Here is a 27,886-nt window from a genome sequence, read left to right on the forward strand (position 1 = left end):
TCGCCATCGGTTAATGACTGAAGTAGATAGTGTTTATATGAAAGTAGTTTTATGTAAGTATACTTACTTAAATCTGTAAAAGGAATGTTTCCGAGAGCTCATTCAGAAACATAGAACATTCAGAATCGTGGATAATGAATGATGATGGCGATAGTAGAAGTTTGGCACCCACGGTCGGTTCCATTCACAAATTGTGGTTCCATTAAAACCATTTATTATAATCTTTTCTAACAACTTTACTCTAGTTAATTTAAATTGTATGGAAGAGAAAACAGTGAAATAAAACAATGTTTTAAAAAATATATCTTATTATTTTATTTATTGAACATTCTGTTCGCAAATTAAGTATAAAGTTTATCAATAAATAAGACGATACCACACACGTACACACGATATCTCGACACAGTCTAAATATTTAGCTAACGTTGTCTAATCACAATAATAATTATAATTATTATATTAAGTATTATTTTCACTTAGCACTCAGTGCCAAAAGCTTAATATTAAGTTCCTTAAATTAAACCTCACCAGTGTGTTCATACTAATAATAATGTTTAAAAAATGCTTCACGAATGTACAATACATTTAACACAAACTGAAAATATAGAAGAAAATAAGAATGCATACATAGAAATATATGGGATAGTTTTACATTTTATTCGAGATGGGCAATCTATTTTAATTTACATAAAAAAAACTAATATAAGTAAATAAATCGTGTACTACTAACACACTAAAATGCATAACATCACACGAAAATCGTTATTTATAAGTTTTTCGATTTAGTTTTTTTGTCTTTAGTAATTTACTTAAAAATGGATTAAAATATTTAAATAAATACACAGTAAAGGAATGCATTTATAAAGAAGAAGAAATATAATTTAGGAATAGGTACATACTAAAATAGTAAAATATATTTATTATATTTTTAAACTCAAGCTGTACTTAAAGCTTAAAACCTAACTCAAGTAATGTTCAAATAAAAAAATATCACACTATGGTTTAGTTTTCAATAGTCAGATAAATGTTAGGCCGGCTCCATACGTTGGCCCCAACGCTCGTACCAACGTTGGACTGCAAATTGGGTGAGGCGTACATACGTTGGCTAATAAACTAGTTGTGTCCCGGCAGGGCCAACGTAAAGATGTCCGATACAGATGAGTCCGATGAGCACATATTTATCGCCTCAGAGCAGTTAAGATTTTAACTGCTCTGAGGCGATAAATATGTGCTCATTAATGATTCCCGCTTTTTTGAATCTTCAATTGAGAAGATCATGCCCATCTTCTGATGAATGCTGCGCCATGCATCAGCTAATACATTTTGATTTTTATGTTCCTTTCGAGTTTCATCTCATATTATTGGATGTGCTTGTTGTTAAGTTCAATAAAATCTGTAACTTTTTAATTTTTCCATAAAGGTGATGATTTTGTGGATGAGAAATCCATTCTCGCTTGACGTCCGCACTCGTTGCATGTTGCAACAGGACTGAGCAAAGCGCCAACGTGTGGGCGTGACTGCCAGCGTTGGCGCAGATTCCTTTGATAAAACCGACACGAGCCGGCCAACTACCAACGCTCGCCCCAACGTTGGGGCCAATGCAATTTTCTAGATCCATACGTTGGACGAGTAGCGTTGGGACCTGCGTTGGGGCCAACGTATGGAGCCGGCGTTATCAGTCGAACATAATATTTACTTTCTCTTTCTAACACATACATACAGAATACAGATATCATCAACATTATTCCCCCGATAACTTACTTATATCTGACTTTTAAAAATCTGACCTAACACAATAACATAAAAGTCAAATTTACAAGGTTAAAATTATTTATGTGGTCTAAAAGCTATAAAGTTCTGCACGTTTTTTAATATTTTAACCCTCACAAAAAAACAAAAATTTTAAGATACATTAACTTGTATGCGGTATGGCATTCAATAGTCTCTAAAAATATGGCGTTGGTGTAAAAAAAAAACACCAGAACTGAAATTACGCTTCGTAAAAAGTTTATATAGACATACAAGACAGCATAGCTGAAATATGCTAATAATGTACTATTAGTAATATGCAATAGTTATATTATAAAGTCTTCACTATATTAGTGATTTCTTAGAAACCACTAAATATGGACTTATGCTGGCGGGACAAAGTATACAGCTGCAACAAGTTAAATTATGTACTTGGTGCAATGGGCCTCCATCCTAAATGCAACACTGGTAGAGATTTTAAATTTAGCACAGTCAAATCCCTGAAATTATTAAAAATCTACCTTGTTATTCGATTAGTTATTACTTCGGTATAGTTGCCAAAGTTTATCCATTGTGGAAATTTATGTATTCATGGAAACTGAACAGTGCTAAAATTAAATGTGTTTACTTTACTTGCAATTCTAAACTGTCTACAGATCTTTATTAAGATCGCTTTATACTCCAAAGTGTTGACCTTAGCGAGTCCCCAAATGTACCTACCTATGTACTTCATCCCAGTCCATCATTTACAAAATATACACAGAAATTTACATCTAACGTACATGGATTATGACACTTTAGCCTTCTGATTATCACTTTGGTTGCTCGGGGCGCTGTTCTCGATGTTGACTGCTCCGTTCGATACTTTTCCATTAGTCGTTGGTTCTTTAGCTGTTTCTTCGAGTTTTGTTGACTTTTTGGGCATTTCGTAGATTCGCTCTGTGAGAGCGAGCAGGATGTTGCCCGGGACTCGCTGGTGCTCTTCTATGAGGGCTTCTATTGCACTGGCCACCTGTAAGTAAACATATAGGTTCCGTGTTATTACAGGGATAATATATATTGACTAAAATAACGGATATGACGCATGTGTTGCATTTATGAAACAATGATAAGTGAGGATTTGGAGCACGTTGTTAACAGCTGGGCGGCTTCCCGCACCAATCGCGAATCAGTGGTAAGTAGTAACCTAGAACTGTAAAAAAATCGCAACCTCAAAAAACTCTCGAAGTGCAGATGTCTCTGTTTTAAAAAAAACATTTGCCGAACAGTTACATACGGTACTAAAGCCTCACCTTTTTCTGCAACATCTCAGGCGTCAGCGCAGGATCGTACTCAATGGGCTTCCCGAGATGCGTCACTAGCTTCACGGGGAACCCCCCGTAGACGGGCGCGAGCGGCACCCGGGTCGCGGCGTAGATGCGCAGGCAGAGATAGAGACCATCTAGATATGCTTACCTTCTAATGGCGACGACAGAGCGCACAACTATTGAATAGTCCAAATCTAAAGTAGAACAAGAAACATAAAAAACAGTTACATACGGCACTAAAGCCTCACCTTTTTCTGCAGCATCTCGGGCGTCAACGCAGGATCATACTCAATCGGCTTCCCCAGATGCGTCACAAGCTTCACTGGGAATCCCCCGTAGACTGGCGCGAGCGGCACTCGGGTGGCGGCGTAGATGCGGAGACAGATGCCGCGCAGCCAGCCCACTGTGCGGAACGCCTCGCGCACGTTCTGAGTGAACATCGGGACAATTGGCTGTGGACAGAGGAATAGATAATAGAAAAAAGTTATATAAAGCGCGGGATTATTGGCTGTGGACGACAGAGAGATGGTAATTAGGGATTTATTACACGTCAATAAGTGCATAATTCTGCAACCGACCAATAGTGGAGAAGCGGCATAGCGCTCACCAATGGCGTCTCTTGATCTTCAAAGTTCAAAGTCATTTATTTGTGATTCACAGGTCAGAAGTAAGGTGTAAAATTACAAAAATATTGTTTCACCGTAAATCAGCCAACATGGCATACAAATATTATAAGTATAGTAAGTACTTCATTATATCTATCATGCAGTCATGCAGAAACAAATAATTAATTAAATATAATGATTTCAAAAATAATTATAATTAGGTCCATTATTATAATTTCGATTTACTCATTGTGTATCGGATAGGTATTCGTTAACGCTATAGTATATTTTGTCCAGTAAATAGTTTTTAAGTTTAGTCTTAAACAGTTGGATGTCCTGTGCATCTCTTATGGCTTTAGGTAGCTTGTTGAAAATAGTGGGAGCCATTCCAAAAATATTTTTCCTATATAAGGCTGTAACATGGCGAGGAGCACTCACCTTGCTACCGTAACGCAGGCTTCTAAAGTGACCGAAACTATTAAAATTTAATTTCACAAATATAGCCATTTCTAATATATACAAAGAGGGAAATGTAAGAATTTTGTATTTTTTAAACAATTGTTTACAGGATTCTGTGCTTGTAATTTTTCCTATTGCGCGAATACACCTTTTTTGGGATTTGAAAACAGAATCTTTGTTGGTCGCATTACCCCAGAATATAATTCCATAACGGAGAATGGAGTCTACATACCCTTTATAGGCAGTAACTACTGTTCCCTCACTTACAACTTTACTTAAATTATGTAGGGCGTACGAAAACGTGTTTAATTTTGAGCAAATGTGGTCAGTTTGTGCTTGCCAAGTAATGTTCCTGTCAATATAAAGCCCCAAAAATTTTGTCACTTCTGTTTCTTCAATTTTATTATCATTGTATTTTATGTCAATAGTTTTATTATTTATCCGTTGTTTAAATGTCATTATTTTAGTTTTGCCCAGATTAATTAATAGTTTATTGTTATTAAGCCAATGAATTATGTCTGTAAGAGTATTATTTATGTTATTTTCATAATTTGATTCTTTATCATCTTTAAATAGTACTGTGCTGTCATCAGCGAATAGAACCATTGGGTGTTCTGTAACTTGAGGTAGGTCATTGATGTAGATGATAAATAGTAATGGCCCTAATACGCTACCTTGTGGGACGCCTAATCTATTCTCTTTACTATCTGAGAAGTAAGCTGTTTCAGTTTTAGATTTTGTGCATATACGATTGATTTGGGTCTTTTGTGTTCTATTTGTCAGATATGATTTAATTAGATTTTGTGCTTTTCCTCGCACTCCGTATTTATCTAGTTTATTCAGTAAAATGTCGTGATTCACATAGTCAAAAGCCTTTGTTAGGTCCATGTAAAGGGCTGCTACAGGTATACGTTTATCCATGCTATTTAGTACAGTCATTAAAAATTCATATATTGCCTTATTTATTGATTTGTTTTTTCTAAATCCCATTTGCATTGGTGAGAACATTTCATATTTCTCCATGTATGAATTCAATCGCTGGTAGATCACCTTTTCAAAAATTTTCGATAATATAGGTATCAATGCTATGGGCCTATAGTAGTTCATATTTTCCTTGTCTGTTTTCTTAAATAATGGTATTATAATTGAAACTTTTAGTTCATCGGGATATGTCCCTTCATTTATACAAATATTGATACTGTGGCTTAGCACTGGCGCAATAACAGGGGCAACACGTTTAATTATATCAGTAGTAATCTCGTCATAGCCTGTACTTTTTGTATTTTTTAATGATTTTATTATTGTAAATATTTCATCTGGAGTTGTCGGTTTCATGAATAGAGAATTAGAATTATTATTATTTGTATTGAATTTTATTGAGTTATTAGAATTTGTATTTATGTCAGTTAATGAAATTTGATTGATAAAGTAATTATTGAAAGATTGAGATATGTCACGTGGGTCAGTAATTATATGTCCGTTATCATTTATTTTGTTTATATATTCCTTCATATTTCTTGACTTGGATTTGTTTATGATATTCCACGTAGCTTTGCATTTATTGTCAGAAGTGTTTATAAAATAATTATTTTGTGATTTTTGGGTTAGTTTTATTATGGCTTTAAACCTCTTGGCATACTCTTTGAATTTTATCTTTGATTCTTTTGAGTGACTTCGTCTATAGTTCCACAGAAGTTCTCGTTTTCTCCTAGAACATTTTTTCAACCCTTTCGATAACCATTTGTGTTTGAGAGAGGTTGAAAATTTTACTCTAATTTTAGGAAAACATAAAAGGTACAAAAGTTGGAAAATTTCATAAAATTTTTGAAATGCTTCGTTTGCATCATCTGATGCATAGACTTCATTAAAACTAATTGATTTTAAGTACTCTTCAAACTTTTTTACATTTTCCTCACTATAATCTCTTTTAACCACATAACAATGTTTGAACGTATATGATTTTTTTACAGGACAGGTAAGAATTTGTGCACAGTGATCAGACAAGGCTAATTCGACAACTTTACTAGTACATCCTCGCATGTTATGAAAGACATTGTCTAAGCATGTTCCACTAGCTAGGCGGGTAGGTTCGTTTATTTCAATTTTTAGGTTATAACTTTGTAAAATATGTTTAAGAGTATCCGTAGTTTTAGTTTTTGTTAGCATGTCGATATTAAAATCACCACATAGAATTACTTTTTTTTTGTTACTATTACAAAGTGTTGTTAGCAACTCATTTAGCTTCTTAAAGAATAATGTATATGCTGAAACGGTATATTGAGTAACTCTATAAGCACAGACAATTATAATATTATGTTCTGTAAGTTCTATTGCACAGCACTCTAATATATTATGTAAAACAAATTGAGTTACATCTAACGTTTTAAAGCTATGTTTTACATTCACAAGTATGCATACTCCTCCGTGTCGTGTTTTCCTAGAACAAGCTGAAGCTAGTTTATAATTGGACAGATTTAATATGTTGTAGTCATCTTCAATCATATTATGTTCCGTTATACAAATGACATCCAACTGTTTACCGCTATTAGATAATTCGTCAATATGTATAGATAACTCATCCAATTTTCCAATGAGTCCATCGATATTTTGGTGGAGTATATTGACTTGTTTATATACGAAAAAGATCATTATCATTATTATACAGTTGTTTAGTCGGTTCATTACCAGTGTCAAGCATGTTTAATTTATAGTAAATGTCATCGGTTGCTTGCAATATATCTTTAAAGACTACACGCATTCCCATGTCATTTATTTGTCCAGAATATTTGTTATACATGTCAATATTATATGATAAGTTTGCATTAGGGTCCATAAGAAATACATGTTTGTTTGATAACACATCAAAATACATTAAATTATTAAAAGTTTCAATTCTCCAGTTATACATCATTTTATGTTCTCCATATTTATAAGTTGGGAGACATATCAGTATGTTAGTGTTCTCGATAGATTGTGTGACGTGTCTTATATGTAAAACCAAATCGAAGTAGTATGGTGTGGTCGTAAAGTCCTCTTCTCCAAGTAGGATGATACACATGTCATGAAGCGTCAGGCTTTTAATATCATTTTGCTCCAGCTTTTGAAGAAGACCTTTGGTTCCAATGTTAGGATAGAGAAGGTGACTTAACTTATACTTATTAGGATAAGTTTCTTCCGCTATTTCCATTATTTTATTATTTTTATTCGTGCTTATGATTACAATTTTATTTGGTTTCGACTTAGTTTTAATACTGTCAGTAGGTTTCGATATGTTCGGTTCATATTTAGAGCCTGTGGCGTGAACTTGAACAGATGTAGAGATTGAAGTTGAGTTACAGGCTTCTACTACATTTTCATTTGCACTTATGTCGGACGGAAGTGACTGTAACTTGGGGGTTTTTTTTGTCGAAGTTGATTTCTCGCGCTTTTTCTTCGGCGTGACTAGGTCATTTTTGAGACTGTTGGTAACCTTTTTGTACATATTATTCTCTTTTTGTAAACTTTGTACAGTATTTTTGAGTTCCGTGTTTTCTAGATTAAGGTTTGTTATTTCATCGTGTGCTGCTTTTAAGTCTCGATTGAGTATTTCTATTTTTGTTTTTAATTATTTTATAATATCGTATTCCTCTTCTGAGAATGATGGCATACTACTAGTGGTGCCATCTAGTGTTGATTTGCTTGCATTATTTTCATCCTCTGCCGGTTTAGACTCTGATTGAGTTCTTTGACGTCTTCGGAATGTGATGAAACTCATTTTTTATTTTGGTTTGGAATCACCGCTAGGTGGCGACACTGATTTTTATTTCTTTTTGTCTTTTTTGCTGGTCTCGATCTTGGTTCTCTATTGATTTCATTAATTTATCGCCAGAGTAGTTTTAAATAAACAAAAATATCTGGCCTCAGTTGGGTTCGAACCTGCGCTCTCAATTCGTGAGAGATAGTTTCGAGTGCTTAGACGACTACGCCACGATTCATTAGGAGAACAAGGTGAAATATGTGGTCATCTCCAACATAAATATAGTGTATGTCCGTTGGTAGACTTTGATCCCTTGATTGTTAGATAAAACATAAAGTGCACTAAAAGATAACAAATTCACTTTTAATTGATTACACTTGTGCCGTTTTGTCACACACACTTCCAAATTTCGATTTTTCGTATAGTCAAGTTAACATTTATTATGGTTTTAGTTATTTTGGTTTAGTTCACTGTGTCACTTCTAAATACTTTATTCCGCAATATTTTTGTTTGATAACACTGTATGAGGTTTATTGATGAATGTTTATAATATATTTGTCACTTTATACCACTTTGATAAAGATTTACTATTATTTATGTTAAAATTAATATTCCTTCCTCGTAAACTTGACTTTGCGGTGCGACGGTGGCGCCCTCTGTTTTCACTCAAAGAGACCTATAGACGCGTTCCAAAATATTTTCATATTACATTCTGAAGCGTCCTATAGTAATAATATAACTCACGACTTTCGCCTCAATAGCGGCCTTCGCGAAGCCGACTCTATTCTTCCACTTGAGCTTGTAGTAGTGGTCGCCGAACTGCGCCTCGTACACGCCGCCGGGCGAGATGGCGAGCGAGTCGCCTGCGCTGCGCCGCGCCCACTGATCACACTGCACCCTATGGACTTACGCTTCACCGACGATATCAAAGCTATTGGTAACTAAATTACGACTGTGGCAATTTTGGCGACAAAATGGCGGACGTCTAGTTTGTGGCAGCGCTTTAATAAACAGGTGAATAGCGACAACGTCGGTGCTCACTGATAAAATTGCACTCTGTATATGTACGCTCCAGCGATGCACAGTACTAAATAAAACCTATTTAGGTACTTATCTAGGAAAATCACGACATTTCATGTTGCCAAAATAGCAGCCGTTTAAAACACCAATCGAAGCGCGTCGATGCTGCAACCGACCAATAGCGGCGAAGCAGCACAGCGCTCACCAATGGCGTCACTCTATCTTGACGCAAGGGGACCTATAGAAGGCTTCAAAAAGCGATTGACATTCCATAGACTGACTAAAGTGTCCTACAAGTAACAATAAAAACTCACGACTTTCGCCTCAATGGCGGCCTTCGCGAAGCCTACTCTATTCTTCCACTTGAGCTTGTAGTAGTGGTCGCCGAACTGCGCCTCGTACACGCCGCCGGGCGAGATGGCGAGCGAGTCGCCCGCGCGAAGCACCGCCGCGCACTCTTGCACTGTGCCTGGGATCACGCAGAGGCCTTCGAGTAGGGACTTCCAACCTAAAGGGAAACACGAGTTTTTTATTTTCTTTTGGTTTATATTTAAGGGTATAAGTACCTACTAATTCGAAAAGGCAGGGGGAGTATCAGAGGGTCATTCTGAACAACTTTTGTTCTGAACTTCAAACAAAAGAATCTTCGGAAATCCACAAAAAATGTTGTTCAGAATGTCCCCTTGACTCACCCCCTTTCGGCTATACCCTTTTTGCAACACCCTGTAGTGTCAAGATAAGGGTAGCGTAAGACCTGGCCCGCTGGTCCGATGACATTAGTCTAGTGTTCGATTGACGCCGTTTGGTAGTGTCTGGGTGAAAGCCGAGGCCAAAGTGTTCCTTGGAAGGGACCTAAGGTATGTACCGCAGTGGACGATTACGGACTGAAGATGATAATAATGTTGATTTACCGTGCTATTTGAGCGTAAAGTTTCATTTTGAAAGGGGGGAGGCAGAATTTTTATCAATCTATAAACTTTCTCTATCTCTATAAACTGTCTTTTCATCTCCAAATAATGCTGCCAACAACTCACCAGGAATCTTAAACATGAACCTGTCTCCAACCGTATGCACCATCTTCTTCTTGAACAGGAAGTTCCTGGCGATGAAGTAGTACATGTCTACTGGCAGCGCGCCGTGGTAGTAGATGATGAGGCACGCTCCTGACGGCAGGTTCTCCATGCCGCGGATCTCGTAGCCTGGGGGGAAATAACGAGGTTTTAATAAGTTGAAATACTGTGTGACGCCTTCTAATAGGAGGCAAGGATGATATCTGTGACGATTTGGTTTTAGATTAGACATAAATATATTATATTTTGTCTATCGACTTATTTGCATGAGTCGTATCCAATGAAATGTAATTAATTCACACAGATTGCGCAATAGTATTTGTGCGTGATTCGGAAAATTATAAACTGTCACATGAATCATCTTAATTGAAACGAGTTATAGTTCCCTTATATTAAAGCATTTTATCACCCCTTTTGACTTACTATACCATTTTTGGACACCCTCAGTCAGCTACTGACCATCAGACAGACCAATCCTCTTTCTATGATGACCCTAGTGGTGGAGGGATGATGACACAGTGATAAGCATATGCCCTATATCCAATTGTAGACGATTATTGGTTGATGAAATATAATGAAACCTTAGCCAAATTAACCCTCAATCGGCCATATCCGATATTCATTTTTATATTAATATCCCTTACGTTAAGAGCGACAACTAATGAACACCACCTCAATTCAGTATCCAGTTAATAAAATTAATATTTCATGAAGAACATTAAATTCTATGAAATTAAAAATAACTAGACCCGGCAAGAATAGATTAGTTTAAAGGACGCAAAATGCAGTTAACAATTATCTAAAGATCATCGCAGGTGAAAGATCGCCCTTTACGTAGCAAGGTGGTATGTAAGTACGGATAATTACGTGGATACTTAGACACGGGGGGTCACACTACACGTGCTATGTACGTATATGAATTCATACGTTTATGATAAAAACTGCATTTTTATTGTATCTACTGAAGTTATTAAGTTGAATATGATTTAGTCTTAAGTCCTTAACTCGCTGAAAACGATAAGTATATTTCACAAATAAATATTTAGGTAATTTATTTATTTATCGTATGGCTTTACTGGTTAGGTACATAAAATAATATTAAAATAAGAATTTATAGACGTCACTAAAAACTACAATTATTTAAATATGCAGTAGCGCTGCTGGTGAGGTTGGTGAAGTCATCGGCAGGTCCGGCATATTTTGTGATAGGACACTCGAAGACGATGTGGTCTATGGTCTGCTGTGGGTGTCCGCATTCGCAAGCTGCTGACTCGCTCCACCCCCACTTATGCCAGAGGTATGCACAGTTGCCTACTCCTGTTCGCAGGCGGTTAAGTCGGCACCAGACACTCCGCGGTTCACAGAAGCCAGCTGGGCGTTGGGTTGTGCTTGGTACAAATAGTTTGCGAGATGGTGGGTTTTCGCTCCATTCACTTCTCCACGCATCGCCAGCTTTCCACGAAGGGTTGTATGTGTGGAAGCTCTTGGCAGGAGGGTCACGTGACTTAAGCCGTGTCTTTTTTAAGGGCTCAAGATCCTCGTTGATTGGCAGGGTAGGGTTTCCCAGGATCTTAACCATCTCACGGTTGAGGCAGGCTTCACGGCGAATATGGGGTGGGGCAATGTGGCTCAGGGCCGGGAGCCAATATGCAGGGGTGGGCATTAGACAGCCTGATATAAGCCTCATTGAGTGGTTCAGCTGGACATCCACCATCGAGACGTGTGTGCTGTTCTTCCACACAGGTGCACAGTATTCAGCCGTTGAGTACACCAGAGCCATGGTGGAGGTTTTAAGGCATGCAGCGTTTGCTCCCCATGTCGTGCCTGTTAGTTTTTGGATGATGTTATTCCTGCTCTTTAGTTTCCCTGCCAACTTCTCTAGGTGATGTTTGTAGGTGAGACTTCTATCCAGGGTTACCCCCAGGTACTTAGGGTAGAAATTGTGTCGCAAGATGGTTTCCTGGAAACTCACCTTAAGCTCTCTATCGGCTTGCTTATTGCAGAGATGGAAACAGCAGACTTCTGTTTTTGTTGCACTAGGACAGAGACGCCAGTTTCGGTAGTATGTTGCCATTTCCTTTAAATCTCGCTCCAGTATTACCTCAGTAGCTTCAAAGCTTTTATGCTGGGTCGCAAGTGCAAGGTCGTCTGCATAGCCAAATTTCCGCGAGGTGGTACTTGGAAGGTCGTGTATGTATAGGTTGAAAAGTAGTGGTGCCAGCACTGAACCCTGTGGTAGTCCATTATTTAAGACTCTTCTGTTGCTAGAGCTGTCCCCCAGAAAGACTTGAAATGGCCGGTTCGTGAGAGCGTCTTCCAGCAATCTGTATAACCTCATGCATGGGATGGTTTTCAGGAATTTGTAGAGCAGTCCCTGTCGCCAAACAGTGTCATATGCGGCAGTAAGATCCACAAATGCAACTGATGTCTTCACTCCGCTCTGGAAGCCACTTTCTATATGGGTCGTTAAGGCAAGAACTTGATCGCAGCAGTTACGCTTTGGTCGAAATCCTGCCTGTTCCTGTGGAATCTTCTCGTTGATTTCATCGGAGATTCTGTTATATATTAGGCGTTCGAGAAGCTTGTAGACAATGCTTAGCAGTGCAATGGGTCGGTAACTGTCAGGTCTGTCTTCCGGCTTTTCAGGCTTTAGTATGGCGATTATCTTGGATCGCTTCAGTTCTGCGGGTATTTTTCCAGATCTTATGATGTTTGTGAAGAAAGCCGCAAGCCACGACTGTGTGCGAGGGCCGCAGTGTTTCAGAAACTCGGGAAAAATGCCATCATCTCCACAGGCCTTATTCATTTTAATGTGGTTAATCGCAATTTTGATTTCGGCGATGCTGATGGGGCCGCTGTAGTCATCGTTATTATTTGCCTGGGATTTTTCTGTCTTTAGCTTCTGGAGGATTTGGCGTGTGTGAGGTTTGTAGTTTGGTGCTTTTGAAAGGTGGACCATCCGGCTCGCTATGTCATTTGGGTTAACTTGGGGTTGACATTTTTTGGGTGTTTGTCCTGTTGTTAGCCTTCGTAGAGTGTGCCATGCTTTTTTACTAGAGTGCGTAAAATTCATGCCATCCACCATTTTTTCCCACTTTTCCTGACGCGCATTATCCAGGGATTTCATGAGTTCGTAAGCGGTGCAGCTTTCGCCAGTTCTGTTAAATTCAATAATAATACTCACTAATAGTAATAGTACTCACTAATAGTAATGACTATGCAGCCAGTTAGTCTCCTTACCTGACTGGCTAATCTAATCACCTCGGCACAGTGACAAGCCCTAGTCTAATGCCGCCTCTACAAACTACATGTTTATACGTACAGAATTAAAGCAAAAAGAAGCAATATTCACCACTGAACTCTCAGTTCAGGCATAATGTCGCAATATCAGCATCATCCTCACCCTTAATCTTTCACCCCTGGACATAGGCTTCCCTGCAAGGATCACATGATATCTTACCGTGGTAGAGCCAGCCGTGCGCGTCCCACAGCGCGCACACGGCGAGGCGCGCCGCGTGCCGCCAGTCGCTCTGCACGCCGTCCACTACTCGCATCCTGAATAAGGGACATATTTATCATTAGTATTCTACTAGATACTCATCACGGGATGTACTTTCTTTGCCCCACTTCTGCATTCCCTGTACCATGCTGGGGGTCATAGGGCACAGAAGACAGTACTCATCATCACGACAGACAGTATAAATACAATAAACTCGGCGAGCGCGTGGTTTCCTAGACAAGTAGCCAATAATAACTGCATGACGAAATCTTAGGAAACAGCGTTACGCACCCCAATGGATGACCATGACCATTGACTGGTAAATCTAATTACAGACATGGGTTTGTATTTAGGTATGGTATTTATAATAAGAAGATATGCAAATGAAATAAAAAATCTATCACTCCGTAGAGGTGTTCCAATATGAAACCACAAACACGTTTACCCATTCGGCACTCATTAATCAACCCGGGAGTTCAACAATCAAATCAACAAGGGAGTTACGGCGACTCCCTACCGAGTAGGGTGGCGAGACAGTATCCTCGGCTGATCCTCGACCAATGGACGGTTAGCAGTTATCCGAGTGCTTGGCCGAGGATACTGTCTCGTCCACTCTACCCGGTAGGTGTAATCAGAGTTTAAGGCAGTTTTCCAGCATACCTGTAGAGCCGATAGAAGTGGAACATGACGCTGCTGATGTAGATGAGCACGATGATCATGGCTGGCAGCAGGAAGGTCACCACCACCGGCGTCAGGAACCACGACAGCCAGAGGCTGTATTCCGCGTCGACATACTCCACTGGAATGAGGGCGTCCACTGTTAGAAGGGGTTTAATGATGCTGACTGACAGTGGAGGATGTGGGAACGTAGACTAAAGACGAAATAGAAAAGTAGGCGAAGTGGACGAAGTAGGACAGTAGACCAAGTAGGAAAGTAGACGAGGTGCCCCTGAATACAGTGGGCGCCGAGCCACGAGCGCAAGGGCTAGTCAGAACCAAGGGCGTGGGCTGGAATGAGGGTCATGTTGTTACAGGGATATTGAGGGTTATTGATTGGGTAACGAGGGGTACAGCACAAATATAATAGACAAAACCACTCTTATAGAGTTGCTTAACGCATGTAACCTAAACTGAACTTATAACATATCGGTATCGTCTGAACTTTTCTAATCTAAATTACTGGGCGACGCATAAAAGTGAATACATCCGGAAAATTTATAAAATATTTATAAATAAACTAACATCGCAATCACAAAAAACAGGATACGGCGAACGACAACATGTATCAACAGACAGACAAGCCAATAACCCAACCCAATATACATAAGCAACTATAGAGGAACGATAACATCAAACTAATGCATTTGATTGAAAGTTCAATATACGATAGCTTATAATCTTATATGCTTATAATTTTTCTGGCTAGTAAATATTTGCTATGGGAATTAATAGATATTTTTAACTTTGGCGTCACATTTACACAGACAAGTAACTAAAGTTTGTTTTTAATCTCAGATACTAAATTAAAATATTCTGAACGATTCATCAATAGTGGATTCGTATTGGTGGCGGGACAATCGACTGTTGATGAATCGTTCAGAATCTGTAATTAGAATAGACAATTAATGTTGCTAGCCAACACAATTTAGAACCTAGAAATAAAAAACGACTTTAACCACTCTACAACGCCTAAAACCGTTGCAATTTTAGCTCACAAGTTATAAATTGCAATAATTGCATGGCAACAGCTAATGCCCCAACCTCTACGTGAGGTTATCACGTCGTATTATGCTATCTGTTCGTTTATAGTTTATAATGTCAGTCTATCGGCCGTCTGCTGTGCATCCGTGTGCAGGGTGACTACGGGATGTTTATTGAATGTCTATTTTTAGCAACTGACCAAAAATTTAGGATAATTAAATGTTTTGTGCGTGTAGATTGATTATAGGAACTCCACAGTATGTATGTAGGTCCAGTGTTTTTTTATTTATTTCGATATGTTTCGATGAAAATAAAGTTGAATAAGAGTATCTACATCTAAGAGTCCATAAAACTGTTTCTAACCAAAAACTCACAGATCCTCTACAATACGTAAACGAGTTTTTGTACAAAAAGCTCTATGGTAATTGTGCACGTCCATACATCACAATATAAAGCTGTATGCCTGGAGGAGAAGAGATATCCTTTGCTGAGTGTACTTACATACATAAACAGACAGCATTTAAGTGAACACATACATGTAAGTACATACATCTCAACCCAGACGCAAGCTAGACTAAACTCAATTAAAATTATCATTTTAGCACATACTTACTTACTAATTAACTATTGGGTTGACTACCCGACCTAATTAATAAAATTAGATAATATTTTTAACAGACGAAGAGTGCATGGATATTCACGTGATAAAGATAATTCCTAATTGGTTGTTTACATTTTGGGTAATTGCTCAATAAAATTTTGCTACCTATTTATTTATTTATTATTAATAGGGTAAAGTCCAAAATACCAAAATAAGTATTGTTGTGGATACAGTGCAAGAATAACTTTATCACGTGAGTGAAAGTGCTAAGAACCGAAGGAACCATTAAAGATAAAATATTAAGTCGGACGGTCGAATGGCGTAGTGGTAAGTGGCCCTGACTGCTATACCGAAGGTCCCAGGTTCGATTCCTGGCTGTGGCAGATATTTGTACTCGGGTCTTGGGTGTTGATATTTATATTTAATATGTATCTGTTTGTGTATTTGTGTAGATATATCAGCTGTCCGATACGGGTACACTACAGAATTTCGAATTACTTTTTTACGAATATGAAAATAACGATTTTCATAATTACGAATTTCGTAGTTCCGAATAATTCACAATCCCGAATTTTAAGTTTCCGAATAGCGAAAATCACGAATAGTATAATAAACGAAATTTTAAACCACAGATTAATTAAAATGACGAAAGTCATATTTCCGAATATTATAATTTCGATGTTTCAAAAGTACGATTATTTATTATATCGAATTGTTAAAATTACGAATTCCGAATTTTTAATATTCCGAAAATACAAATTCCCGAATGTTTTTAGTGAACAAGAAATAGTCATATATTACGAATAGTACGAGTATGTTTATTAACAGCATAATCCGTATACAAACAATATTTTTTAAGCTGTATTATATGAAACGCTCCGCTCCGCTTCGCTGCGCTCCGCTTTGTTTTTCGATATCTATGTGCACCTAACACGCTCCTCCTCGCTTTGCTCGTCGTCGCACCTATCTTTAGGTTTGGGTCCTAAGCTTTTTAAGGTTAACCACCGTAAAAATCCGAGCAATTGTATTGCAATTATTTTAAATGGTACAATCTTATTTACTTTTCCCCAAATCAAAGCATAAACCAAACCATACCGCGATGTAGAATGGTGACGACAGCGCCATCTAGCAAAATCCATGGGAAACTAAATCTTTTACACAATATATTTTTAAGCTATATTATGTGAAACGCTCCGCTCCGCTTCGCTGCGCTCCGCTTTGTTTTTCGATATCTATGTGCACCTAACACGCTCCTCCTCGCTTTGCTCGTCGTCGCACCTATCTTTTGGTTTTGGTTCTGAAGTTTTAAATACGTTTATGTATTTTTGTCAAATGTAATCAATTTAGTAAAATTAATAATGAAATTATCTTAATTTAAATTAATCCTAACTAATATTATAAATGCGAAAGTAACTGTGTCTGTCTGTCTGTCTGTCTGTCTGTCTGTCTGTTACTCTTTCACGCCAAAACTACTGAACGGATTTGAATGAAATTTGGTATACATACGGTCTAGACCCTGGGAAAGAACATAGGCTACTTTTTATCGCGGAATTCCCACGGGGAAACTTTTTAAGGCGAAGCGAAGCGCGCGGGAACAGCTAGTAATGTAATAAAAATAGAGTAAGTACTGATATTAATTGGTTAAATTAATAAATAATGTATATTTAGTTTTAGAAATGTAATCAATTTAGTAAAGTTAATAATTAATAATGCATCATAATGAATTTAAGCTAATTGATAAAAATTTTATATAGAATGTTAAATTGTAAAATGTAAAACTATATAAAATTAATACTTAAGTCACTTTAGTTTGGAAATAAATGGCATATTATATGATTAATTTTTGTCAAAATCACGAATTATCATATTTCCGATCGGGATTTTAATTTTTCGTGATTTTAATAAATCGGTATTTTATTTTTCGTATATTAAAGTATTCGTATTTTTTCACGTTCGTATATTTAATAATCGTAATAACAATATTCGTAATTATAATATTCGAAATTATAATTATCGTAATTTTTATAATTCGATATTTTAAAAAATCGGTATTGCAATATTTCGTAAATTACATATTCGGAATTATCAAATTCGGAAAAAAGTTTTTCGGAATATTTGGGTGTTCCCGTCCGATACCCATAACACAGGCTCTGCCTAGCTTGGGGTCGGATGGCCGTGTTTAGCTAAACTATTTAAAATATTTTATACTTCGCCTATAAAAGGCCTCATCGAAATTCCAGGGTAAAAAGCATATTATCTTTACATCAAACATGTTAGCCCGTTTAGTAATAGGTCACCTGCTAGCTACACACCATGAGACCTAGTTATTACAGAGACCTAACCTGGAATGCCCGGTTTTATGCCAGGGCAGGTGCGAGTGTTTTTTTTTTTCTAAAATTAGCAACATGGTGTAGTTATTGTACTAGCCTACTGTTTTAGCCCAGGGTTGGCACAACACAGTTTGATAAAAGATTTTGATAAACTGATGATAATGACGTAGTACCTACAGTAAAGAGGTTTCACACACAGCGTTAAGCAGGGCCGTAAGAGAACCGCCTAATATTGAGACCATATATTTTTACGGCTAAGATTCTAGCCATCTAGGTACACTTGTCCAAAATTAATAATGCACATGCAGATCTTCACACCGAATCATTAAATCGTAAGAGCCTTAAAAAAACAATTGCATTTTGCACCTTGTTCGAAAGAAATAGGAGTCAATGTCATGTGTCATATAATCGAAATCAACCGATCTGTCAAAGATTTCTATGCGCATTATTAATTTTGGAGCACTGTACAAGTACATAATAATATTAAAAAATTGGTGACATTAGAAGCCTTTAGATTAGCGAAAAAGAACAAGATGGTGTGTCACATACAAAAACAAAGCAAAATTAAGTTCAACGTAATGGCAACCATTGTACTAATAAATAAAGTCACAAATCTCCTACACTAATTCAAAATAAGATCTCAGTGGTAGAAATCGGTGGTTATTTGTCGAGAAGTTTCTTTTGCACTAACTCTCCATCTAGTTCGCATATCATTAATCTAAGATGCGGGGCGATCGATGCCATAATTACGTAGCAATGTGGACTCTACCTACCATTTACCGCGATGGAAGTATCGGATGCTCGTGTTTTCTTGCTTTGTAAATGTATTTGGACAAGAATACATTACATTTACAGGGTGTTGCAAAAAGGGTATACTAAGCCGAAACCTACATGTGCAGCATGGTATATCCAAGCCCGAAACTGAAATCATAATTTCAAAATTCGCGAAAAAATATTATAATTCTCCATAGTAAAAAGTCACGTGACCAACAAAGTTTCTATGGAAAATAAATTATTTTTTTCGCGAATTTTTAAATTCTGATTTCAGTTTCGGGCTTAGATATACCATGCTGCACATGTAGGTTTCGGCTTTGTATACCCTTTTTGCAACATCCTGTATATGTGAGGTATTCTTATATAAACATTTGAAAAATGCAAATACGCTCACGAGCAATGAAAAAGTTCCACTCACAAAATGCCGACACCAAACTAACCCATTTTTTTAAAACATTTAATTTAAAATATTAACAAAATGTTTACGTTTTTAGTTGGTAATATCCCGATGCTCTGTTAAATGTAGTTCAATGTTGCAGTGTTTCCGTTTAGGAGTAATTTGGTGCTTTTCTCAGTGGAACCTTTTCAGTGCCCGTGAGTGTAAGTCATTGCAAGTTTTTTACTCAATATTTTTTAACGCAACGGTTTTTGTTGATACAATAATAGTACTTTACTTGTATTCATTGTAAATTGCAATGATCTTAACAGGTCATTGCCATTTTGATATTGACATTAGTGCTGTTAATTTTAATATTAGTCTAGTCAATAAAGATAATTAAGACCCTGAACTACATAATATTGGAATTACCAACATGAATGCGACTGTCGCTGTAAGTATTCTTCTTGGAATACAAGCACTCGATACATAGTGGCGATTAAAATATTGAGAATGTTTTTGAGCACCGTAGGGAGCTTATTTCATCACGTATTTATTATATTGGAACTAACATAAACACTGGCGAAAAGTGGGTGCAGCAATGCACCTCTACCTACCCCGCAAGGGAGTACATTAGTACAAGGTGTAAGTGTTTATATTTATATATCCTCGGAAAAATATTCAGGGTTATTCATTTTTATTTTCGGACATTCAAATGTCGCATTTTAAAATTAATCACGCCTTTTACTAAGCTACGTTATTATCTATGTTACTATGTATAATGACGTGGTCGTCATCAATACGGTACGTAAGAAGAAAATATGTTACACAATTCAAGTCATTGTTCCCAAGTTCCAGATAATATATATCCAGATATTTTCCTATCCATGACATTGGGCTGTGTTTGACCGGCATGTTTTTACAATCAAGTTCATGATCATTCAGCGAATATTATTTGTTTTAAGAGTAATCTCTCTTCAAAAATATTTTGTTAGATATGAACGAGTGAAAAATAACAATACGACTATCTTTTTATCGTTTCGTTATCGGTCACTGAACATACCCATTGTTTTAATTTATGAATTAAACTAAGTAATAAGTGCAGTGAAACCTGGACAACTGGGATCATTTCCATAAAAAATAGTAGAGAGTTATTTATTAGGCCCGGGTCTCCTATTACGCGCCGTAGATCGCGTCCAGCGTCACGCCGTGGGCCGCGTCACGATGCTCACTACGTCTACGCGCCAACGTCGGCGTGTGAGGGAGACCGCATCAGTACATTTCTATAGTGAGCATCGTGACGCGGCCTACGGCGTGACGCTGGACGCGACCTACAGCGTAAATAGGAGACCCAGGCCTTACTCAAATACCTATCAAACAGTGTGGATCTTGAAGTTTGTCATCTACTATGTCCACTTTTGCAACACCCTGCTTATTTTACACTTATTTCGAATTATTATTATCCTTTTTGCAACCCCCTGTATATAGTTAACAAGTCATTTCACAGCACACATAACAATTGGCATACTACAGATAATTCGTCACTCGTTCCATTGACACAGAAACAATAGTTAAAAACATTTATAACATAATGTCGCAAGCATAATTGTTATTTCAAATAACCTTTGTAAAAGTTTCAAACCCCGGGAATCTAATACATCGTGGCAAGTAAAATAAGTTTTAATTATTTTGAGCATATATACATGCCTTTTGATTCAATCAAATATTCAAGGAAATAACCACATTTAAATCAGTGACCGTACCACCACCGACAAATTAGCAATTAACAATCCATAAGCAGTAACACATCTGTTAGATCCATAAAAGTTACGTCAGATTTGACAAAGGTATTTTAATTCCTAATGTGTTGGTGGTCTCCCCGCAGATCGGCTCATACTTTTCAGACTTTTGTAGCGACAGATCTGATAGGTACAGTGGCCTGCGCAGAAACCTGAAGGGCTAGCACGGGGGGCATTTAAGACATGACAAAAGTTCTCAAGACAAGATGCGTGATGTGAGTGAGAGCGATGCAAATCTCATTGCTACTGAGAGCAGGTATAGTTTATTTGTACCTACACAAATACGCATCAAAATAATAATTTAGAACTAAAACCATATTAATTATTATTTTTCTATGAAATATAAAAATTACCAAATGTTATGAACCCCTGACCTGCATTATCTTTTTATCGAAATGTTTAGAAATACTATCTCCATTTCTTTAAATAATATTGTTATGTAATGTTATGATAGCAGTTATCTTTCATGTTGTGAGTCACAAGTTTCTATAAACGTTTATTAAATAAGTTAAAGAATCAAATCTGTTGAGTTCTGGCATTCTGGGATAACATTTAGACTAGCCTGATTTCTATGTCGCGTCGTTCCAAAAAATATACGTACCTCATACAACCCTATGATTTAACAAGTTACAGACGTATACACGCTCACTGCCTGTTAAATATGAAAAGTAATTTTAAATTATATTGAAAATTTAATTAAACGAAGTTCTTCATTATAATTACTTAAGACAACATAATAATCATTATTTATCAATTTTCTGATGTCAATAAATAAATAAATAAAACCTTACATCGTCAGTTAGATCTAACAAGAAATTAACTATAAAATGAGTTTTTAATGAATAAGACGTCAATGTTTTTATTCTATGACGAAAACACAGTTAAAAGTCGTTGTGATTCTTCTAGCACTTCAATAGTAGTTGGGTAGGTACTTACAGTGCTCCAAAATTGATAATGCGCATAGAAATCTTTGACAGATCGGTTGTTTTCGATTATGTGACACATGATATTGACTTCTATTTCTTTTGAACAAGATGCAAAATGCAAGTGTTTTTTTAAGGCTCTTACGATTTAATGATTCTGGTGTGAAGATCTGCATGTGCATTATTAATTTTGGACAAGTGTACTTGCATCAAAATTAATTGGTAAGTATGTACGTATATGCAATTTAATTACTTATATATTCTTACTTCAAATTTATACGATAGCAGTTTTAAAATATTCAACTGAGGACTTTTACTTTACATTCAAGATGTACTTAATAATAAAATTCATACTGTATTGTGTGGCAGGTTTACTTTGAAATTAAGAATTTTTTTTTATTTACTGACCTAGATAACGATAGGATAGATTCTCAAGAAACAAGAAGAAAATGTGGTTTTTATACTTTACGAGTTAACCTGCCACGATACGATACACGTATGGTTTTTAACCGACTTCAAAAAAAGGAGGAGGTTCTCAATTCGTCGGGATATTTTTTTTTAAATGTATGTTCACCGATTACTCCGCCGTTTATGAACCGATTTTGTATGCATTGATTATCATATTCCAAAGATATAGATTATAGACGGATCGCAACCATCTCTTTTTAAATCCAATAATGCAATAATACAAATACAGCAATATATTTTTTTTAAAAACACCATAGAGTTTGTACATACGATAGAAAATGCCCATGTAGAAGCCGGCGACAGCCACCGCGATCTTGACGAACTCATTTCTAGTCTCATAGTCGACCTTCTTCAGCAAATCACTCATAATGTACGCCTTCACAGTCCGAGCCCCGCACTCACTCTCCCCCATTGCGACGAACAAAAAACCTCAAATAATCACTTCAACACTGCACCGATAACCTCCGACCTCAAGATACGCGCCGAAATTGCAACAAGAATCTAAAGATGCATCGAAAACGCGCGAAGTTAAGAAAAAAGTTTTTTTTTTTAATTTAGTTTTTTTTTTCAAACATGTGCAGAGCTCAGTGCCTGGACTGTGAATGATATACAGCCTACATGGAACGCCGGCCGGTGTCGCTACGAGCTAAACCCTAGTCCCATTATCTGTCATTTATATGTTTACACTCAATATTAACTTGTCCGTTTGTCTGTTATCGCGACCGCTTCTGACTTCTGTGTTAGCATGCCGTGGAACTACAAAGTTCCGTAGCAGCTAAACTTATTTTTACAATAATTAAACATAAGTGTTTATTTTGTCGCCTAAATTCTTTCGAAAACAGGTAAAGTAGGGCACGCAGTCACAACAAACGAGGAAAACTGCAATATTATGCCAAGTCAGTAACATTGCAGGTAAGCCACAAGCTAACCGTCATAGCTATTGCTTACTACCTTTAATAATCAAGTGAGAAAGAGAGAAAAGCAACTCAATAACTATAACATGATGCGAAACGACGAAACCGTTTCATCAGCACAATACAAAGTCAATCAATTGTCTCGATAAATCATTATATTGTAAAGTATCCATGTTATGCTCGCATTACTTATTTTAAAGGAGGTTCTCAGTTTGACCTGTATGTATGTATGTTTGTGAACATAGCCAACTGAAACGATTCTACATACTCCAGTGCCAAATACATTTTTAAAATATTGTAAATTAGTGTGGGTTATGTTGTAAGTGTTCTGATAACTTACCTGGATATAAATAACACTACCTACTACTATAGAAGATTTTTTTTTTTATTAAATCCGATGAGAGCCCATTATATTTACATAATATGTATAATATTGCATTACACAACACAGTGAACCAAACATCTAAAGATCCTAGTGCAAGCGAACTAAGACCCAAGTGCATAGAAAAATGTATCACCTAACAACCACATGATCAATTATAGTAAGTTACATGAACTTATTATCTAACTTTCTGACCTTTAGTGCAATATGTCACCCTTCTGACCCCGGATAAGACCTATGCCAACAGTAATCTCGGTATATAGGCCCCGTTTCTCACTGGAGTAAATCTTCCTATGCAGGAACTTAAGTTCAACTGGACGATACACAAAGCGCCACATTCTCAGGTGTGAAACTTACAGATAGTACTTATACCTAAGCATACATAAATTAAATACATAAGGTATGTACGTACTTATAGGCAAAAATTATGTCGAAGCGATTGAAGCATAAAAGAATAAATTGGGCCCTGAATGAAAAAAGACGATTAAAAGAACGTATCCGCAATGAAAATATGGTACAGTTCGGTCTAAATAACGTGATAGTTCGGAAGTATGCAGTGAATAACCTTTCGTACCTTGTCAAACTAACAATTAAGGACGTTGTATGATAACTACAAAGTCCTTGCAAACCACATATTTCTTTGATTTCTGCCTATTTCTTTCTAATGTCTGTTACTTTAACAACGCCACAGAATAATAACTAATGCTTTAGTTTCAGAACTATCAAATTGTTTGGGCCGAAGAATACCTAGAAATACAATGATTAATAATTTTGTATAATAACAATATTTCTCGTAAAGGCATACTCTACCTATAAATAAAATTAGTCATGGCTATAGCAAAATAATAAGAAACGATAGCCTACTTTCAAAACTTACGTAACATTACGCCTAACCGCCTGACCACAGGGTTTACAGTTACTTAGAACATTTTAATTAAATTAGACCTATCCTAAGAACCATGTCAGATACAATTTAAGGACTGAACAATCATACCTACTTTGAACCGTGAAACTAAGATACTTACAAGATAATAATATAATATTCTTATGAAGGTTTAAATTATGAGTAGGACGTAGGTATCGGGCAATGAAAAGGTTCCACTTACAAAAAATGCCCTAATTTCTTTAGACCGTATATTTAATTATAATTTTAACACAATATTTTAATTTTTGGTTGGTTATATTCTGATGCGTTGTTTTGCAGACGGCGGCGTCATCAAGCTAGCCTTTTCCGCTTAGGAGTAATTTGATATACTATGTCACGAAACTTTTTCATCGCTCACGAGTGTATTATGAAGAGTGAAACAAAAAAGGTAAGCTTATACCTGCTATCATAGTCGTAGAACATTCAAGATTGCACATGATTGGCTATATTTATGATATAAACAATGGGTGATAGAAGGACCGTAAAGGAAACTCCAACGGACCATCTTATCCTAGGGGAAATAAGAATCAAACTCGTTTAACAATCAGATACTCGTAGACACAAATAAGGTTAGAATGGAAAATAGTCACGTTGACGTAATTATTAATTCGGTTTTGTATTCCGCCAAGTACTTATCGACTTCTGATATACATATAATTAAATAATTATTATTTTTTAATAATTATTCAAATATAGATGGCTTTCGTCATATCTGAGAAAGGGAGGGTCTACCTTTAATTAAACAATATTTTGTAGAGAACGGTTTCCCACCGAGAAAAAATTATCGACTGAGGTCTGGCTCTTAGCTGATACTAGCGCCGCTGTCAGTTCCATACTTTAGCTGAATTTTCAGAATCCAGATTTTTCGTAGAAAATGTTAGTGCGCTGCACATAATTCTACCGTATAGAAGTCGACTGACAATAATTATAGGAAGGATCCGCATTTAGCCTAAATACCTAAATTGTCACCCGCGCGCTGGCCCTAATTTGGACAAATTATGACAGATATATGAGATTTTAAGACCAGCGCGAAGGTGCCATTTTTTTAACGGTAAGGCCTGTCCTTACTCTAGTAATAATTCAATGTGTAGCGCGTATATTGGTGATTGCTGTCGTCACGACGACAGCAACATACGCCGACTCGTCGACTGTTGGTTGTAAATAGGTAAGCGTTCACCTATCGACATCGTACGTATCGCACCAAACGGATTGTCATAAATGTATGGAGAAACGGCGCGCGGCGTGTCGGCAATGAAGTGTACGCACTTGTGTGAATTTCTATACAAAGAATAGGTACTGAATGCGATGCGTCCGTAGCCTATGCCTAAAAGTGGACGCCTCCCTTTTCACAGCAAAGTGCTCATTTGTAAAGGCGCACAACAAAACACTGCTGAAAAATGGGTCTCGTCTACCCTAAGTTTCATTTTACATTAAATTATATTATTTATTATATTAATTTTAGTGCAGTAATAATCAATTTTCCAAGCTGTTAATATCACTGTAACTGTTTTTACTTTCGATAACACCTTCTACATTAACATTTCCTAGCAACAAATACGGGGATTTATGTTAAATTTAAGTGGTGTTTAATAGAGTTATGTTAAATATGTATACATAATACAGAAAAGAGGGTCATTATTAATCCTCAACATGACGAAAGAGAGGTTTTATAAGATAAAATGGCGTGGACCAACTTGACTGCCACACAAGGTATCTAAGTAACATTGAGCTTAATAAATAAATAATAAGAAATGGTGAAGCCTTTTCGTTGTCTTGTTGGTTGCCTGCAATACTTTCCATTAACATTGGGGCTTGTTTTCATCTTTTTAGCATGCAGTCGGGTTTTTTGTTTATTTATAATTATATTACTTCACTTTACAATTAACTAATAAATGTGAATATGAAAAAAAATGTGTTTTGTGAAATAAGGACAAAAATTATGAAGGATCCTTGAATATCAATATTGATGTTGATTAAGAAGGCACAAATTCTAATAAATCATAGCGCTTGAGCTGTCATACCATAAAATTAGCCAGTGAAAAATTAGAAACACTCAGCGAGTCAAATTTTAAAGAATTTAAATTTTTTACCACATTTTGCAGTATTCTATTCTATCATTAAAACTGCATATAGAGATACATTTAAATTAGTGTTATAGCCATTGTACTTTTTTCAAAGTTTATACCATTATTGTTCATTGTACCTAGAATATAAATAAGTTTTTTTTCTTATTCTAAATTCTCCTCTATTCACTATTCTAAATTATGATTTTACTTTAAGTTTAAAATGTATGACTGCAAGTGCAATATTAGATGTAACGCATTTACATCTAATATTGCACGAAGAGAAGTAAAAAGTTCCATTACAATATAATGATAAACTACATAATAAATAATAATAATACATAACTCTATCATTATTACTGTCAGAGCATTAATCCTGTTGCAATAATGTTTATGAGACCAATGGACTGTATAGTTAATTGGAAGAGCAGTCAGAATTCATAATAAAGTGGTAAATAAAGTTTTAAAAAGATATACTAAAATTTAAACCCGTTATTACAATGATATGAAATATGTTTATGATTAGATTGAAATGGTTTGTATGTGGGTAAAAACAAGAGCAGCTACTACTTAAGTTATTTATGTTAATTACGGTTTTCCATGTCTCAATAATGACTAAAATCCATAGAATTTTATACTAAATTATTGAAACTTCAGTTTTTTGCTCATAAACTACAATATGCATATAATATGTATTTGGTACTTTTCAGTAGGAATTTTAGGAAACGTTGGTAGTTACTTTAAGTGTGATGTCTTATAATATATTTTAATGTACCTAAATTATTGTTATCACATTTCCGTCATATAGTTAAATTACTAAGTTTGTACAATAAGCAAAAAAATGTAACCTACAAAAAAAAAACTGGGTTCTTGTACTTTATAAACAATAACAAAGCATTTGTTACTTACCAATAATATCATAGAAGCTTGTAGAATAGTTGTCCATAAAATTACTTAGTATCTCCTTCATTTTGGTCAATGAATATAATATTAATCACAAACCAAGAGGAGATATAATTATGCTAATGAAATTAACGTCAACTAATAATACTTAAAACAATACTCCGATGAGATCTAAACAAAGATCACGTTTTAAGTTAATTTTTTTAGCCAGGTGCTGAGTAAATTAGCAAAACAACACAAATTCGCAAACTTTAACTTTACAAAGATTTCAAAGATTAGATT

The 27,886-nt window shown here is 36.2% G+C and overlaps 2 protein-coding genes across 4 annotated transcripts in view; both read right to left on the bottom strand.

Moving 5' to 3' along the window:
• Positions 1–290: 290 nt before the first annotated feature.
• Positions 291–27,876, bottom strand: LOC105388872 (transmembrane protein 68). 3 transcript variants are annotated; one of them, XM_038109403.2, is made up of 8 exons: positions 27,611–27,876; positions 14,106–14,244; positions 13,407–13,501; positions 9,911–10,075; positions 9,310–9,384; positions 8,601–8,719; positions 3,305–3,508; positions 291–2,761 (listed from the first exon to the last, which is right to left on the bottom strand). In XM_038109403.2, exons 1-8 carry the CDS (start codon positions 27,669–27,671, stop codon positions 2,537–2,539), a joined length of 1,083 nt encoding a protein of 360 aa, XP_037965331.2. In that variant the 5' UTR covers positions 27,672–27,876; the 3' UTR covers positions 291–2,536. The 3 variants fall into 3 exon arrangements, with proteins under 3 accessions (XP_037965331.2, XP_037965329.2, XP_037965330.2); XM_038109401.2 differs by lacking the exon at positions 27,611–27,876 and adding an exon at positions 22,688–23,034; XM_038109402.2 differs by lacking the exons at positions 8,601–8,719; positions 27,611–27,876 and adding an exon at positions 22,688–23,038 and having other exon boundaries at positions 9,191–9,384.
• LOC105388873 (WAP, Kazal, immunoglobulin, Kunitz and NTR domain-containing protein) overlaps positions 13,130–27,886 on the bottom strand; it is a 43,732-nt gene continuing 28,975 nt past the window's right edge. Inside the window, exons 6-7 of the mRNA XM_048628364.1 lie at positions 27,744–27,751; positions 13,130–13,144 (exon numbers count right to left, since the gene is read on the bottom strand). The gene's annotated coding sequence lies outside the window, so the exon portion shown is untranslated. The remainder of the gene's footprint in view (positions 13,145–27,743; positions 27,752–27,886) is intronic.

The sequence above is a fragment of the Plutella xylostella genome, chromosome 20 (genome assembly GCF_932276165.1).
Source record: "Plutella xylostella chromosome 20, ilPluXylo3.1, whole genome shotgun sequence".
Classification (NCBI taxonomy): domain Eukaryota; kingdom Metazoa; phylum Arthropoda; class Insecta; order Lepidoptera; family Plutellidae; genus Plutella; species Plutella xylostella.

What these genes read in the sequence shown, in the direction of transcription:
- LOC105388872 (XM_038109402.2), bottom strand. Translation starts at nt 22,829, where the DNA reads ATGGGGGAGAGTGAGTGCGGGGCTCGGACTGTGAAGGCGTACATTATG. An exon ending in GCACGGCTGGCTCTACCACG is followed by an intron (nt 10,076 to 13,406) that starts GTAAGATATCAT and finishes ATTTCCCCCCAG; the next exon opens with GCTACGAGATCCGCGGCATG. An exon ending in GTTCATGTTTAAGATTCCTG is followed by an intron (nt 9,385 to 9,910) that starts GTGAGTTGTTGG and finishes GTTTCCCTTTAG; the next exon opens with GTTGGAAGTCCCTACTCGAA.